The sequence below is a fragment of the Ctenopharyngodon idella genome, chromosome 16 (genome assembly GCF_019924925.1).
Source record: "Ctenopharyngodon idella isolate HZGC_01 chromosome 16, HZGC01, whole genome shotgun sequence".
NCBI classification, from domain to species: domain Eukaryota; kingdom Metazoa; phylum Chordata; class Actinopteri; order Cypriniformes; family Xenocyprididae; genus Ctenopharyngodon; species Ctenopharyngodon idella.
The window spans coordinates 25019836-25036588 of NC_067235.1; the positions used below are offsets into that span (position 1 = coordinate 25019836).

Genomic DNA, 16753 nt, shown 5'->3' on the forward strand with positions numbered 1-16753 from the left:
CTTCTGAGGCAGCGTAACGGTTTAATGATCTACTACAAAATAGAGAGAGCTCTGGTGATACCTAAGTGAATATTTAATTGTTTCAATAGTAATTTCTCACTAAATTACATTAAAAGTGGGAAAAGTGGGTCAAAAATGTACATTTGCATACAAACTGACCACCAACCGCAATTTTCAGACGCTATATTTATTTTTTTAGCATAACTATGCATAATTTAACATAACTTAGCATAACGCAGAGGATTGTGGGATATCAAAGTGATAGATACTTCTATGCTGCCTTTAAAAATCCATCAGATTCGCAGGATGTGACATGATCATTGGATATTCGGACATGTCTTGTTGCCTTCCTACCGCCGTATGCTGCCAGGGGAGGCAGCATTTTTCAGCTTTCAGCTGCAGCCAAAGACAGTCACTTGTTTAGTTCTTGAATAAATCAGTGTTTTGAATGAATCGGTTGAATGAATGATTCAGATGACTCACTCATAAAGACAATCACGTGTCGCCACCTACTGGCGTAATGATGTAACTTGCAGAAAGAATCCTTTAAAGGGATAGTTCCCCCAAAAATGAAAATTCTGTCATCATTTACTCACCATCAAGTAGTTCCAAACCTGTATGAATTTCTTTGTTCTGCTGTACACAAGGGAAGATATTTGGAAGAATGTTGGTAACCAACCAGATCTTGTCCCCCATTGACTACCGTAGTAGGAAAAATAAATACTGTGGTAGTAAATGGGGGCGAGATCTGTTTGGTTACTGACATTCTTCCAAAAATCTTCCTTTGTGTTCAACAGAACAAAGAAATTCATACAGGTTTGGAACTACTTGAGGGTAAGCAAATGATGTCAGAATTTGCATTTTTAGGTGAACTATTCCTTTAAAAATCCCAACTACTAATGTATAAACTGACTTTGCATAGTCTGTGATACAAACAAGAAAAAAAAGTCCCAGAACGCAGCTCAGCCAATCAAATAGGTAGAATCATATAATAGGTAATCATTTTTTTTGTTCCTGGTTGTCATTATAGGCTGTTTGCTACAGTTTGAACAATAATCTGGTACATGTACAGCCTTCATCAAAACTTTAACAAAATCAATAAAAAAAGAAAAAAGAAAAAAGAAAGTTCTCTTACCTATACTTGTTTAAAACACAGGCTAACTGCTCCCTAGGCTTAAAATACCCTATTGAGCCAACCATCGCTTCATCAGTTATTTAGACAGGAATGCTTTTAGCAAGTAACAAAACCAACAGGCCTTATCCAAATCCTTTCACTTACTTGCCTGCCTTTCCTCAGGCATCGCCTTCCCAGACTGGGCCTATAAGCCAGAGTCAAGCCCAGGCTCCAGGCAGATCCAGCTGTGGCACTTCATCCTGGAGCTGCTGCAGAAGGAGGAATACCAGGGGGTGATTGCCTGGCAGGGAGACTATGGTGAATTTGTGATCAAAGACCCAGACGAGGTGGCAAGACTGTGGGGCATTCGGAAGTGCAAACCTCACATGAACTACGACAAGCTCAGTCGAGCGCTTAGGTATGCACAGCATGTGTGTGTTTCATATTCAAAGGATTGTTTTCTGTGTTAATGCTCTCTCATGCAGTATGTATATTCTAGATGATGTGCTTTGTTGAGTACACAGTGTGTTTGGCTGTTTCTTTTGTGTGTATGTGTTTTTATCTTGCATCTTATGGGGGGAAAATCATCATTTATTTTTTCCTCACACAATATCCTGTATAATAGCCTTGGCCGCTCCATGCTTGATGCTTGATAGTATGTGGATATTTTAAGTGCCGCCTTCCCTCTCAAGAACATCAATACAGTCCAATTTGTAGAATCTTTGAACATCTAAATGGATTCTGGATGTTCTCTGGCGAGAAGCTTATATAAAGAATACTTGTCAATGGGGTTTTTGAAATTAAGTCTAAAATTGATTTGTACCTCACTGAACTTATATCAGATCTCTTTTTAAACTCAAAACTCTAACATAAAACTTTTGAACTTTGACTCTGGTTGAAGTAGTTTTGCTCTTATTCATGCACATATGCTTAGCCATTTCTCATCCCGCCTTTTTTATCGCTCTGCTCCCCTTCTACCCTCCCCCAGCCTCCCTTTAATAGATGCTGTCGCTATCCGCTAATTGTTATGAATAGGCACAGGCCATAATTAGCCTCGTTGATTAGCCTTGCTTAATTGCTCAATTAAGGGGCACAATTGCCACATAAAATAAAAGCTTACAAATTATTGCTCCGGCAGATTGCATCACGGGAACTCGTGTAGGCTGCCGGACCGCGGTAAAGTGAAGTCAAGCATAAAGTGTGCTGAGATTAAAGAGCCTCGCTCTCATGCACAGGTGAGCATCCTCAAAGCGTTCTGACACTCGTGATGAGCGCAAACGGGTGATGGTCAGGGGAAAAGACTCTGTATAGATCCATCTCTTATTTCCAACTGAATGATACGTCGTCGTGTGAAATCTAAGCAGTCATCACCGTGCAGAACAGGCAGCCGACAAAGCTGGCATTCCCAATGAAGGCCGTGACCCTGGAAAATGTTTCAGTGGAGGTGACGGCAGCCTTTCCCCCCTTTAAAGGGATGGTTCATTTGAAAATGAAATCTGTGTCATCATTTTTTAATCCTAATGTCATTCTAAACCTGTATGGCTTGAAGAACAAGAACTTTGGACCCTGTTGTATGCACAAAAACCACTGAGACATTCTTCAAAATGTCTTTTTTGTTCCACAAAAAAAATAAATTAATGCAGGTTTTGAACAACATGAGGTAAATGATGACAAATTATGACTTTTTTGGGTGATCTATCCCTGTAATTCAAGCATTCATTCTTGTACGCACAGATGCAGTCGTGTTTTCTTATTTTTTTTTAAACATTACTACTTGTGAAAGTGAGGGACAAATGTTTACAGCTTATTTTATTGTATTATCTTTGCAGGTACTACTACAACAAACGCATTTTGCACAAAACTAAAGGCAAGCGCTTCACCTACAAGTTCAACTTCAGTAAGGTGGTTTTGGTGAATTACCCGCTGCTGGACATGGCCAGCTCTCCGTTCCTGCTGGCCCAGAACCACTTCAATGGAGGAGCAGCCACACCGGACTGCAGCCCTGTCACACCCGAGGTATGAAGGAAAAAATGCATCGCATGTATTTGGTGCAGTGTGATTACAGAAGCGTAAAATCAACAGAACAAAAAATCCCAATATAATGAGAGACAGGAATGAACCGCCAGGTATAACAGAAGAATGAAATCAGACAAAAACCTGAAGGGCTGACGTGCTTTGTGATAATAACAACTCTATTGCCAGTGTTTAATGATTGATGTTTTTTATCCATACTGTATAAGGCTTTCTGTATTAGCTTTGATGTGAAGGATCAGGCCATTGATTGTACAAAGTCAATCAGTATGTAGGTGTCTTTTTTGTATTTATTTTATTTCTTTTGCGCTGTCTGTAATTGCTGCAGTATTGGTGTTCAGCAATTATTTGTCTTCGGTCATTGTTAAACTTTAACTAAAATAGTTATCATCTAAATACCAGGGGCAAAGCATTACTTATTATGTTCTGCATGAATACAAAGAGTATGAGAATAGGTTTTTATCAATAAAGGTTTAGTCAAATCTGAAATCCACTTAAAATATGCTCCTCAAAAGTGTAATTTAAAACAAGTAGTCTGATAAAATTCAATAACATTAATATTATTTTTTATTAATAACCTGATTTTATTTTAGCCTTACAAAGTATATACCCAGGTCATTCTATGAGAAAGTTATCTGCTGTACATCTTGACTAGAGGAGACTGAAGGAGAAGGGAAAGATCCAGAGGTGAAGAAGAAAGTAGAGAGAATGTCACAGATGGCGTTAAGCAGCCTTAAAACAAAAGAAGACATTATCCCTTTCCTCTCATCTCAGTCTTGAAGGCGTACTCATCACTGCCATTGATTGAAAATGAAAGACATGTGAGAAATGAAAGAGAAGGTGGGGCTGTCAGATCAGTGCCATGTAATTAATGCGGTTTTGTTAAGCAATCCAGATTACGTAGCTTCGAAGTACAGTCCTGTCTTTCTCACTGAAAAGAGAAGAGTGACAGAAATTATTGATCACCTTCATGTCACTAATAATAAAAAAGAGAAAATCTTTATGGTGTTCATCCGATAAGATTCCTGCAGTGACTTCCAGGTTTTTATATTGAGCTTCATCCCCCACCACCCTTTTCTAATCTGCTCCCAAAAGCCGTTCCACATTTTGGGAGGTAAAAACCCCGGGATCTCTTTGTGGCCTATACTCTCACTGACATCTTATGAAGTCTTTAAGACAAGATTTCTAAGACGGTGTTAAAGATGTCATGATAGTTTCACATTTCTTATCATTCTTTGAATGTGAATTTACAGCAGTGAATTATTTATCTGTTTATGCGCTTATTTACAAATTAATCTGATTATCCACATTTTTAGCAGTACATAAACATCCCAGTAAAATGGTTAAAGGGAAAAAATTAAATTTCTGTCATCATTTACTCATCCTCAAGTTGTTCCAAACCTGTATGAATTTCTTTGTTCTGCTGTACACAAAGGAAGATATTTGGAAGAATGTTTGCAAAAAAGCAGATCTCGCCCCCCATTGACTACCATAGTTTTTTTCCCCTACTATGGTAGTCAATGGGGGGCGAGATCTGCTTGGTTACAAACATTCTTCCAAATATCTTCCTTTAATAAAATGATCTATTCCTTTATTAAAATTCATAATAACTGTTAAAATACACAATTTTATGTTTTAGTGTAATATATATATTATACTATATTATGTAATTTTTAAAAAAACTAGTCTGTCATGTCATTTATTAAATTCTTCTCACTGTCTAATGATCCCCACACGCTGTCTTTTCTCTATCCCATCTTTCTCAGGCCCTTCAGTCTTTATTCCCTCGTTTGCCTGAATCGGGTCGAGGGCCCTCTCTGTTTGAGCGCAGTGCAGGGGCCCCAGGGCCTGATGGGGACAAGCTGAGACTGGACACTTTTCCTTTCCTCGGCTCAGGTGAGACATAAATTAAACAAGTTTGATTTGTTTTTCAGAGCAGTGAAGTACAGTATAAAAATATGTTGAGTTCAGATATATGTGATCAGTTCACACTGTTATCAGTATGTTCTTGACAATGTTAGTTTCCATTAGCATTTCTGCACTCTAGCACCTGCGAAGGCTACGGTATCATGTACATATTCTTTTGTTTTTTCGGATGTTCTGAATGTACATTGAAATATCAGTGTATCAGAATGTATGAGGGTATGAGTATGTCAGTGTGACTTCCCACTCCAAAAGCAACCCCCCCCCCCCCCAACTTTGTTTGTCCTGAGGTCCTGTTCCACCCTCCTCCTCTTCTTACCCCTCTCTGCCTCCCATGTGTACCCCCTGTCCTAATCCCTTCCCAAGCAGGAAGGCCCTAATTGAGGGTGCAGGCTTCAGTTTGTGGCCTGTGGGCACCCATTACTGTGTTTTCATAAGCAAGTGAGGCCTGCCTGACTGATTCAATATTCATGTGTCTGCCAGCTACTCCTGGCCCTACATACACACACTCTCTAGCACTGTCAAATTAGCCCTGCATAGCAAATAACACAGAGAGAGGCTGTGGAGATAAAAAGAGAGAGAGAGGAGAGAAAATGAAGTAGGGAGGAATAAAGAAAGAAAGAGACTGAGAGGAAGTATACTGTATGGAAGAAAATGAAGAAAAGATGTTTGTAATGTAAGTGAACATTTGGTGAAAAGCATAAGTATTAGTAGTGTGAAATCAGGCATATCAACTCTTATTTATTAATTCATCTGTGAAAAAATAAGCTGGCTGACATCTAATTTCTGTTTTATCTTACATATACTGTATATATAGAAAAGTATGTGGTAGGTAATTGTTTTTCAAATTATTACGGAATTAATACACAAATGCTCAAATTATTAAGCTATAGTCAAAAGTGACAGTAAAGACATTTATAATTTTACAAAGGATTATTTTTTATTTCAAATAAATGTGTTTGTTTGAACTATCTATTCATTGAAGAATCCTGACAAAAATTGCATCAAGTGTCCACAAAAACATATAATCACAGCACAACAGTTTATAACATTGATAACTATTTTTATTATCAAATCAGCATATTAGAATGATTTCTGAAGTATCAGGTGACAATGAAGACTTTTTCAAAAGACATTTTCAAAAAAATGCTGTGTTAAAAACAAGCCAAGTTGGGTTAAAAATGGACAAATCCAGCGGTTGGGTTAAATGTTTGTTGTTTTATTTAACCTAATTATTGTTTAAAAATTGCATAAAATGAACCCAAAATAGTTTGAAAATTAAAAATCAGACACATAATTACTAGAAGCAACAACAATAATCAAAAGGTGAACATTTATTAATAAGCAATTTAATAAATGTTTATTGTTTAATTATTATTCATTAAGCTTATTATTAAATGTTCATTTATTAAACATATTAATAAATGTTCATTTCCAACATACTTTGGGCTCATTTTAAGCAAGCAATACAGTAATCTTTAAACAATAGTTGAGTTAAATACAACTACCCAGCAGGTTTGGCAAACATTTAACCCCACTGCTGGGTTAAAACAACCCAATCACTGGGTTTGTCCATTTTCAACCCAACTTGGCTTGTTTTAGAGCGTATATATAAAGTTTTTGAAATATATGATTCATAATGTCCTTCTAGTTTTCCCTCTCAGTTCTCTGTTCTCAGTCATGTCTCTAACATCTGATCTTAAACATTAACACTGGTTTCCGTTCCATGTTTTTCAATTTCTCCCACAGGGGCTCCTTGTTACTCCAAACCTCCATCCCTGTTGGGTCCTTACCCGCGGAACCCCTCTTTTGACTACCCCTGGGGCTTCAACCCCTACCTCCCAGGGGCCTTTTCTCTGAACAACTGTCCCAAATTGCCCCCAGGCTCCCTCTACTCCTCACATTTCTACCCCAATCCGCTCCAGTCCAGCCTGTCTCAGCTCCCACACCCCTTCTCTTCACTCTTACCCCCTGGAGACACGACTGGGGCCGAACGCGGTCAAACGGGAGGAACTAACGGTCAGCCCCCCAGACTCTGCATCCCTCCATACCCAGGGAGCGTGCCACTTGGTCGGACTGAGTTGGGAAACGGGGGTACGGGTGTAGGCGACCGGGAAAGAGGGGAGACCAACACCGGTGTCGCAGGTGGAGGCCTTGGTTTAGGGTTAGGCCTAGGATTGGGTTTGGGTGGGCTCAGCGTGGGAAGCGGAGGTGGAGGCCGTCAAAGCCCTTCCGAGCGGAGAAAGGGTGTAAAGCAGGATCCGGAGTCTGACTCTGAGCTGGAGATCACAGACCTGAGCGACTGCAGCTCGGAGAACGAGAATGAACCGGACTTCTCTCTAGGGAAGGAGCCAGGGCTGGGTGGTCGCTCACACCTTTTAGAGGCCAAATCCGGGGGTCTCGGGGGAGTCCTGCCCCCTCTCTCTTCTCTTCCTCCACCTGTGTCTCCACATCCCCTCAAAAGTCTGGGACCCCTGACTCCTCCACCGTCATCCCTGCCTCCATCCCTCTCTCCCTCCCTCAGTATGGTTGACCGGCACAGGGAAACAGAAACACTTAAACTTGCTCACAGTTAATATGTTCTGTTGTGTGATTTTTGATGTCTTGCAGGTTCTCTTTCTCTTTTTTTGTCTGTGTATTCCTGCATTTGTGAAATAATGCTGTATATTCCCATTTCATTTTTTCCCCTTCCTCTGTTCCGCTGTCCTCCGAAGCCACTCATGCGGTCTTAATATCAGAGCTCTCAATTTCTGCTTTCTTCAATTTCTGTATCGCACAATGATACTCTCAATGCAATCTTAGTTTTTGTCATTCTGAGAGTAGAAGTGCAGCACACACACACACACAAACAAAACAGCTTTTCAGATTAGAATGTTTAAATATCTAAAGAATTCTTATTCTCTAATCTCCATTAGGAAACAGATATTTTATAGCCAAGACAGCACAGTAATGGAATATGCAGATCTTTTATCACCACTTTTTGAATTGCACTGCATTCTGGCCATGCTGAGATAGGCAGTAAGTTTGTTCTGCTTGGTGTATTTCACAGACTTTTTCATAAGTTAATGCTAAGCTCTGCAATACAGTGTTCAACTGAACAGTGTAACACAAGCAAAATGCAATAATGGCAACACTGATAGTAATTTTAAGGTGTTGCAATGAAGCACTTTTGTTTTATTGTGCTGATGCAGAAAAATATATGGTCAAACATTGCCATCTTGTGGTTATACTTTTCAAAGCCCTTCATAGGTTTTTTTTTTTTTTTTTTTTTTAAAGAAAAACTTATTTATTTATTTATTTATTTATTTATTTATTTATTTTAACTTTAAAATTTCATGTCCAGTCCATGTCCTTTTTAAAATGTTTAAAAAATTTATGAGCCTAAAAATGAGAGACAATACTGCTCATGTCAGTGAATATTTAAAGTTTGTATCTATTTCATTGTATATATTTTATTATTGTGTACATTATGTTTAATTACTATTACTATATGGGATAGTTGTATTGGTGTCATTTTACTCTGTACCTAATTGAAGAGTGATATATGAGACGGGGAAATGGATAAGTATATGTGTAGTGACCCAAAGTTGACCAAGAAAGAGCAATTGTTTTTCACATTGCTCATAAGAATGGTTTAGAGTTTAGACGGAAAGGGTGTGCAAAAAATATTCTGCTCCCTCTAATTGTGCCCTGTGGAAATTTGCTCCAGATACCTCAGAAAAGTAGATGACCCTACTGGACTGAGTTATGCCGCTAGTCTTATATTTCAATAATTCATTCACCCAGTGGTGATGTACTATAATTAATCAAATGTGAATAATATTAGTTGCAGCATCTGCTCATTTCTTTAACCAATGTTCATTCTAATGTTTAAGTTTGATATATGAACATCCAATCTGAATGTAAAGACAATGCATAAGAGCAGAATGACACATATTGATGAATGGATTTTCCATTGAAAACAATTCAGACAAGGTGAGAACAAAAAGGGCCTATCCATAACAACGGCAAAATAAAAGTAAGATTTTACCAAACTTGTGCCAACAATTTTCACGGATATATTCTTACAATTCTTTGGAAAGTTCTTATCTGATTCTAGATAACAATTTGAAAGAGTTGTTACATGACAGTTGGTGTCCTTGACTTACCCGTACTGTAAAGGAGATTTCATCTGTACATAGAACTTTGTGTATTTGTGTGTACACATCGAAAAGGAAAAAATACCATTTACCTAACAGTAAAGCCTTTTCTTTGTTTTATTGTGAAATTTAAAACAGAAAGGATGACTAGAACAAAAAATGAGCAAAGAGTAATATCTTCAAAAGCAATAAACAATATTCTTGAGATTCAATTGTAAGAGTATGGATTTTTCTCTTGCATTCAGTAGGCTATATGTGATAAAAAAAAAAAAAAAAATACTCGTTCATTTTTTCTGTATGTGTAAAAGGTTTCACGAGGTGGCCTACATCCTGTCAGGTACCAAACTCGCTGAATTTCTGAGATCATCTAGATAAAAGGAAATGATGAATAAACAACTAATGACCTATAGTCCTATCACATTTCCTGTGCATACAAAAATCTATACGAGTGCAGTGTAGCTCACAAATAAATCAAAATGCAGTTTCACGTAAGGTACAGGTCTACCATATACCCCAGCACGGGTTCACATTCATAAATGTGTGTATGTGTATAATAATGCCACGGGGAGCCACAGTGTCCCTGAACACGCGTTCAAGAGCCCTGAGAGACATACAAATGGAGGGGAACAAATTTAGTGTAACACTGCACGGAACCATACGGGCATACATACATGAAAGATTTTTTGGACGTCTTTCGGCCTCTGGTGGTCGCAAGTCACACAGGAAGAGGCAGTGGACGGCGAAAAGTTACGTTTCCACCGCAAAATACACACAGCTTCCTGTCGAGTGCACTCGGTGGTTATTAAACATATTTAATGATCATCCGCACATTAAGAAGAATGATTTAGTCCTGCTCTTATATATGCTGTCAAACGTCGCGCGCTTGAATTTGTCTCCACTTCCGCGTACAATGTTTTTTTCAAACGACATACGACAAGTTTAGAACAGGAAGCCTTCAGAGGCGCTTGTCACTCCTTCTCACCTTTTAGAAGGTAAGTTTTAAGCTTAAACATCTGGATTACAGGGTCTGTTTTGATTTTTGAGGCATTTTATTATTTTTCTTGTCCGCAATGATGTGATTTGTCATCAGAGGGAGCATTCGCATGCTTCATTACTAGCATGATCCGCGAGCGATCCGATCCTGCCAGTTTGCCTTTGCTCAGCGAGAGGAATGTTGTGTTTGGCTACAATGTAACCTTTGCCAGCATTCCTATTATTTCCGACGACCTGCGCCTCTATTTTTCAACAAACAGACAGCGATGAAAACATTTGAATCTAGCTTCTTCGCAAGATGCTTTGAATGAGCAAATAAAATAGCTTCCGATCTTTGACAGCTAAATATTTTTTACTTAAAATGTCTCGACAAAATGTTTGCAGTACATGCAAAAGCAATGTCAACATAACCACCGTTTGCGTTGTTATTGATATTTCTGCCTGATCAACAATGATAGGACGTTATAGCACTACTGTAATTTCATACATTTATAATAAGCTGATTATATCAACTTTAGTTCGTGATAGAAATGTAAGACCTTGCAGGTAACACCAGTCTGGAATTTTTATTATGAGTTTATTAATGTTTTAAGCAATAAGCTATCACACGAGTAGCGAGAGATATGTTGTACACTACTGCATATTAGCACGGCTGTAATTCCGCACGATTATGAATGTCATATTGCTTTTATACAACAGTTCAATACTCAAGTAGTTAATATGTATTTCTTCTCCGCCAAATAAAATAGCTACAAAATACACCAAAGCAACAACTTTTACGTGTCTCCAACCAACGGACAAAGTGAAAGCCTGGTCTGGATCAGTGGATCATTACTCTAGTCTAGGCCTTCTGTAGCTAATCACTGGGCTGTTGTTCCAGCCCGTGTTTTGCATTTCACTGGTTAGAGAAACACCTAATCGCTTCAAGCAAAATCACACAGTTCGCTTCTATTCGTGAGAGAAAACACAGTAACTAACTTCAGCTTTCAGAAAACTTGTTCCTCTCACATTCTTCGGTCTCTGTCCCTGTACTGTTATATTAAATAACTACACTCTTGAAACACCTCATCCAATCAAATTTGAGTCTGCTGTATAATGCATGATACGTTTAAAATAAGCCCTGGCAGGCAGAAAACATAGGGTTTATTATGAATTTTATTGATATACTTTAATAATAAACTCAGTACAATTTGTAACCCTTGTACTTGTCAGTACATAAAGTATCTTTAACTTGAGACTCTGTTTTTACAGTCGTTATATAAGCGAATGTCAAGGTAAATTGATGTAGGCCATTGTTTACATTTTATGTTTGGCTTCCAGGTAATTCGTTGTGTAGAAAACCACCGTAGTCCATTACATTTTTGGGCAAGGAGCACTTAAGAAGCATCGTTAGTCTTGATGTAGTTCTTAGCTACGACCGTCTGACAGCTAGAGTGAACTGGGATTAGATTAGTTTAACCTTCATGGAGTGAGCCTTGTTCATATTTATTGGATGCATTTGAAGAGAAATTGCAGTCATCAGTTAACCTGCCTGTATTTCTCTGTCAGCTCAGCTGATAGTACTCGGGTTTCATCCCACTGTTGTTTTATGTAAACATTCTCATTGCTTGTTTCCTTGATGTTGCATTTTAAAATAATCTGAGTATTAGGCCTATTTGTATTATTTGGACTAAAACGCATCACTGTATAATGTATAATCCTTTAAGAGTCATATTTTGTTATGTAGATTATTTTGTTATGTAGGACTAACACATGGAATGGCCAAACACAAGCATTGTTCTCGTTGTAGCAGCAGTTTGTGGTATTATGTTACTGTAGATCATAATGGAAAAACAGGAAGACAAGTCACTTATACGCAAAAAGTTTTAAGTCAACAATAAATAGCTTCAGGCCTTTTTGACTTCAGATGGTACGACTCATCACAAAGAGATTCCTAATTACTGTAGTTCAGTGGAAAAGCTGGAATGATTAGGTTGTCACGAAAGCCAGTTGGATTGGCTTTATACAGGATCTGCAAGATTCAAGCTTGTTTGTATTAAAAATCTCAAAGCAAGCATTTCTAATCTCTGTGCAATATCAATTATTAGAATACATACCGTATGAGGTTAGTAAGATCTTTTTTAATGTTTTTGAAAGACATTTCTTATGTTCACCATGGCTGCATTTATTTAATAAGAAATACAGTAAAAAACAGTAATATTGTGAAATATTCTAACAATATAAAATGATTGTTTTCTATTTTATTACATATTAAAATGTAATTTATTTTTGTGATGGCAAAGCTGAATTTTCAGCATCATTACTCCAGTCTTCAGTGTCACATGATCCTTCAGAAATCATTCTAATATGCTGATTTGCTGCTCCAGGAACATTTCTTCTTATTATTATTATTATCAATGTTGAAAACAGTTGTTCTGCTTATTTTTTGTGGAAACCTTCATACTTTTTTCAGGATTTTGTGATGAATAGAAGAAAGAACAGCATTTATTTGAAATAGAAATCTTTTGTATCAATGTAAAAGTCCTCACTATCACATTTTATTAATTTAATGTAAACTTGCTGAATAAAAGTATTAATTTAATAAAAAAATTTTGAACATTAATGTATGAAAAACATTTTTTTAACTGATATTTTTTAGACATGATCCTGTAAGTTGCTTCAGCTGTTTAGATTAGTATAAGTTAGGGTTGTCACTACCAAGTAGTATTGCAATATTTCTTTTATCATGAGGATGTGATGTTATTGCTGTTCTGTTGTATTACTTATTTACAGTTAGTACACAATTGTATTATTATTATTATTATTATTATTATTGCTGTGGTAATGCATAAATAATATACTGAACAAATGTTTTATTTTCTTCACTTTCACACAACAGTTTTTTTAAACAGAAAATGAAGGGAGACTTTGTGAATATACTCTACCATGCATCACGGTACTACCGTTTTGAAAATACTGTGTCACTGCGGATATTTCAAAGCTTGGGCCTCACGTCACTACTGTAGCACCTGTACACTGTGTAATAATGTGTTGCTCAGTATAAATTTGTGTGAAGTGCTTTGCTCCCAGATTTGTCATTTGGTGGATTATAACTGAAACAATAGGGGTGCCTTACCACTTCCTCTTCCTGTTCTGACATTTCTCGTCTCTCTCTCTCTCTCTGACTTTCATACAGAGAGGCAAGTACAATCTTGTCCAGAGTAATGCTACTGACTCTTTCTTTTGAAGGAATGCAGGCCATTTCATTTTGTATCACTCCATTACCTGCCTTTTTCTCACTGTGTCTCACTTCCTCATACACGGTGTTGTTTTTCGATAGACAGTGAGTGCTTTGTGTTTACTCCTGGAATAGAGAATAATGTCATTAGACCATAGGAATTATAGTGTGCTGCTTATGGGAAATTATATTTTGTAATAACAAGTGGCACACAGTAATTTAGAAAAATGTAAATTCAAGCATGCAAGTTGATAGATTCACCGCAATGGGCGATATAATGGTAGACACGATAAATCTGTAGAAATATGTCAGCCGGTTTGATTTTAGATTGTCTCTATCATGATTGCGCTCATGTGACATTTGCAGTGCTGTGGCGTCACAAAAGTTTATCCTTTTCATGCATATTTAAGCCATTTTTAAACTAGCAATTATAAACCGGTTAAGCGCGTCTGCAGAATGCCAATTGTGAGAACTAACTGAGTACTGAATTGCGCTCTTTTTCACTTTATTGTGCTTACTGTCAAGGGCACAAAAAGTTTTGTCAAAATGCCCATTTTAGTGAGTATATATAAGCACATTTGAGAGAATAGAGGATGCGTGTCAGTATATTAGAGCCGTGCATTAGGTCTTAAAGTGACGGCAGCCTAATATAAAGAAAAAGAGAAAATCACTCACTGCTCTTGACTGAATAACTTTTGCAGCTTTAAAAGCAACCATTTTTAATTCATGCAGTGATGATTGTGCAGTGTTTTATTACTTGATAGTTCCTTGTTAATATTTCTTTAGACCTACAGTACCTGAAAACACTTTTTCATTTTTATTTTTGTTCTATTGTATATATTTGTCCCATTTCTTGTAATAAGTTTCTTTATTACTATTTAATTACTCATCGTTATTTACTTGTCTTTAAAAATGAAGAACTTTTTACTTATATTAGTTAGGCTAAATATTATTTTTTGCTGTGTTATTGAAATAATTGAGAATTGTGAAATTTGAATGTCATCTACAATGTTGGCATCTTTACAACATTATTTCCAGGAAAATATGTGATTATATATCATTATCATGAAATATAATTAGGATTACTATTATAGAATAGAATTACTTATATCACAATATTAGAATTAATATTATAGAACAGAAATACTCATATCACAATATTAGACTTTGATCATACCTAATATATTGGACTCTTTTATCTTTTCATATTAAAAATTAAACAGCGTCAGGGACAGTTCACCTGGAAATTCTGTCAGTTTACTCAACTTCATGTTGTTTCCAAACATGCATGGAAAAAATGTGTATATACTGCAAGGCAATGGGGTCCAATAGGGGTGGGCAATATGTAATATCGTGATATGAGTAATTCTATTTCACGATAATGGTATATAATCACAATATAGATATTTTTCCTAGCAAGTTTGTGTGTATGCATGGATGTCTGTGCAGCAGGTGAGAAAATGTGAACACAGTCAAGTAGCTTCTTGTTGCAGAGGAATAAAAAAGTTGTTCTGTTTTGTGTCTTTATTGTATAGAGCTTTAAATTAGCTAATTTCGTTTTCTATTGAGTCCAGTTTGTAAATATCTACTGAAATGAGACATCAGAAGGCCAGTGCAAACAGCAGCAGAGTGTCCCCTGTTTGTGTGTTTATGCGGTGACAAAGCTCTCACAGTGTGCTGGGGATGTGTGTATATGTGTAATGTGATGTTTTTGGCATACTTTGCTGAGGTAGCAACAGAAACTGTTGGTGTTCTCTGACCCATTAACAAAGAACCCTATGTCTTGTCATGAGTAATAGTAGTGGCGTATGTCTGGGTGGGAGGTATGTTTGTGGAAGCTGTCAGTGGATGTGTTCACAGTGTGAATTGTGCTTGTATGTTATTAGGAAGCAAAGGTGTGTGTGGACGCTTTAACTTTATCCAGATGCAACCAGGTGTGTAGAAAAGTTACTTACTTGTTATATAAGTGGAAAATATTAAGCTTAAAGTGAGCTAAATACGTTTTAAAAAGCTGAAAGAGTGACAGAGTTTTAAAGAGAAGGTATAACTGAGAGATATGTCTTCGTATGAAAAGTAAATAGAGAGGAATGAGTAGGTCCTATTGAAATATGGAAATGGAAAGTTAAAGAAGACAGAATAAAAGAGAGATTGCCTAAATTGACCAAAGAGAAACTAAAGGGTTTTTGTTATAGAGCCTCTGTGAGTTGGTTGTCAATGACAGCAGAACAGGACTTTTGTTGATGTCTTTGACTGTTGTGTCGTCTCTTGCTTCGGGCGCTTAAAAGTTGTCAACTTTATAAAAAATAAATAAATTAAAAAAAGTGTGTCTCAAGATCCCTGTTCTTCTTCAGAATTCTGTCTGTCTTCGTCCATCTGCTCAGTGTGGTCTGGCGCAGGGAGTTGCCTGTTGTTTGCTTCAGGTGCGTTCACACTGACAGTGAATTTAAAGCGATCTGAAGTCATTCATTCATGGAGGGGCAGACTGTGATCAGTTGGATTAAGTGATCAAGTAGGAACAGCACATGATTTAATCTCACAAAAACATGATGGTGGAACTTAAAGCTTGAATTGCTGAATTTTTGTATTGATCAGAGGGCATGATTAATTGTGTAATTTTTTTTTATTAAATTTTTCTCCTTTGTAATTTAACCATACAAAATGAACATGTCAAAGGGTTAGTTCACCCAAAAATGAAAATTCTGTCATTAAATACTCATCCTCATGTCGTTCCACACCCGTAAGATCTTCGTTCATCTTCAGAACACAAATTAAGATATTTTCAATAAAATCTGATGGCTCAGTGAGGCCTCCATTGCTAGCAAGATAATTAACACTTTCAATGCCCAGAAAGCTACTAAAGATATATTTAAATCAGTTCATGTGACTACAGTGGTTCAACCTTCGTGTTATGAAGCGACGAGAATACTTTTTGTGCGCAAAAAAAAAAAAAATAACGACTTTATTCAACAATGATGGGCGATTTCAAAACACTGCTTCATGAAGCTTCAAAGCTTTACGAATCTTTTGTTTCGAATCAGTGGTTCGGAGCGTGTATCAAACTGCCAAAGTCACATGATTTCAGTAAACGAGGCTTCGTTACATCATAAGTGTTTCGAAATTCCAATGGTTCACCACTGGGCCCCGTGACTTTGGCAGTTTGATACACGCTCGGAACCACTGATTCGAAACAAAAGATTTGTAAAGCTTACGGGTGTGGAACGACGTGAGGGTGAGTAATTAATAACAGAAATTTCATTTTTGGGTGAACTAACCCTTTAAACTGATAGCATTTTTGTTGTTTACAGAAACTGAAGGAAAGATTTATTTACTTTTGAT

At 37.0% G+C, this 16753-nt stretch overlaps 2 protein-coding genes across 5 annotated transcripts in view; both read left to right on the plus strand.

Moving 5' to 3' along the window:
• Window positions 1-9764, plus strand: part of erfl1 (Ets2 repressor factor like 1) — a 36907-nt gene extending 27143 nt beyond the window's left edge. Inside the window, exons 4-7 of the mRNA XM_051866384.1 lie at window positions 1298-1532; window positions 2944-3130; window positions 4912-5041; window positions 6818-9764. Coding sequence (XP_051722344.1) covers window positions 1298-1532; window positions 2944-3130; window positions 4912-5041; window positions 6818-7644 — 1379 coding nt within the window. The 3' untranslated portion in view covers window positions 7645-9764. The remainder of the gene's footprint in view (window positions 1-1297; window positions 1533-2943; window positions 3131-4911; window positions 5042-6817) is intronic.
• Window positions 9765-9943: 179 nt separating this feature from the next.
• The window catches only part of arhgef1b (Rho guanine nucleotide exchange factor (GEF) 1b), a 46750-nt gene continuing 39940 nt past the window's right edge, over window positions 9944-16753 (plus strand). For 2 of the 4 annotated variants that reach the window (XM_051866375.1, XM_051866377.1), the window contains exon 1: window positions 9944-10199. Coding sequence is in view for 2 of the 4 variants with exons in the window: in XM_051866374.1 (XP_051722334.1) it covers window positions 15342-15351 (10 nt within the window). In the remaining 2 variants the exon portion in view is untranslated. Of the gene's footprint in view, window positions 10200-15326; window positions 15352-16753 lie in introns of those variants that run through there. The other 2 variants (XM_051866374.1, XM_051866376.1) reach the window with 1 other exon arrangement.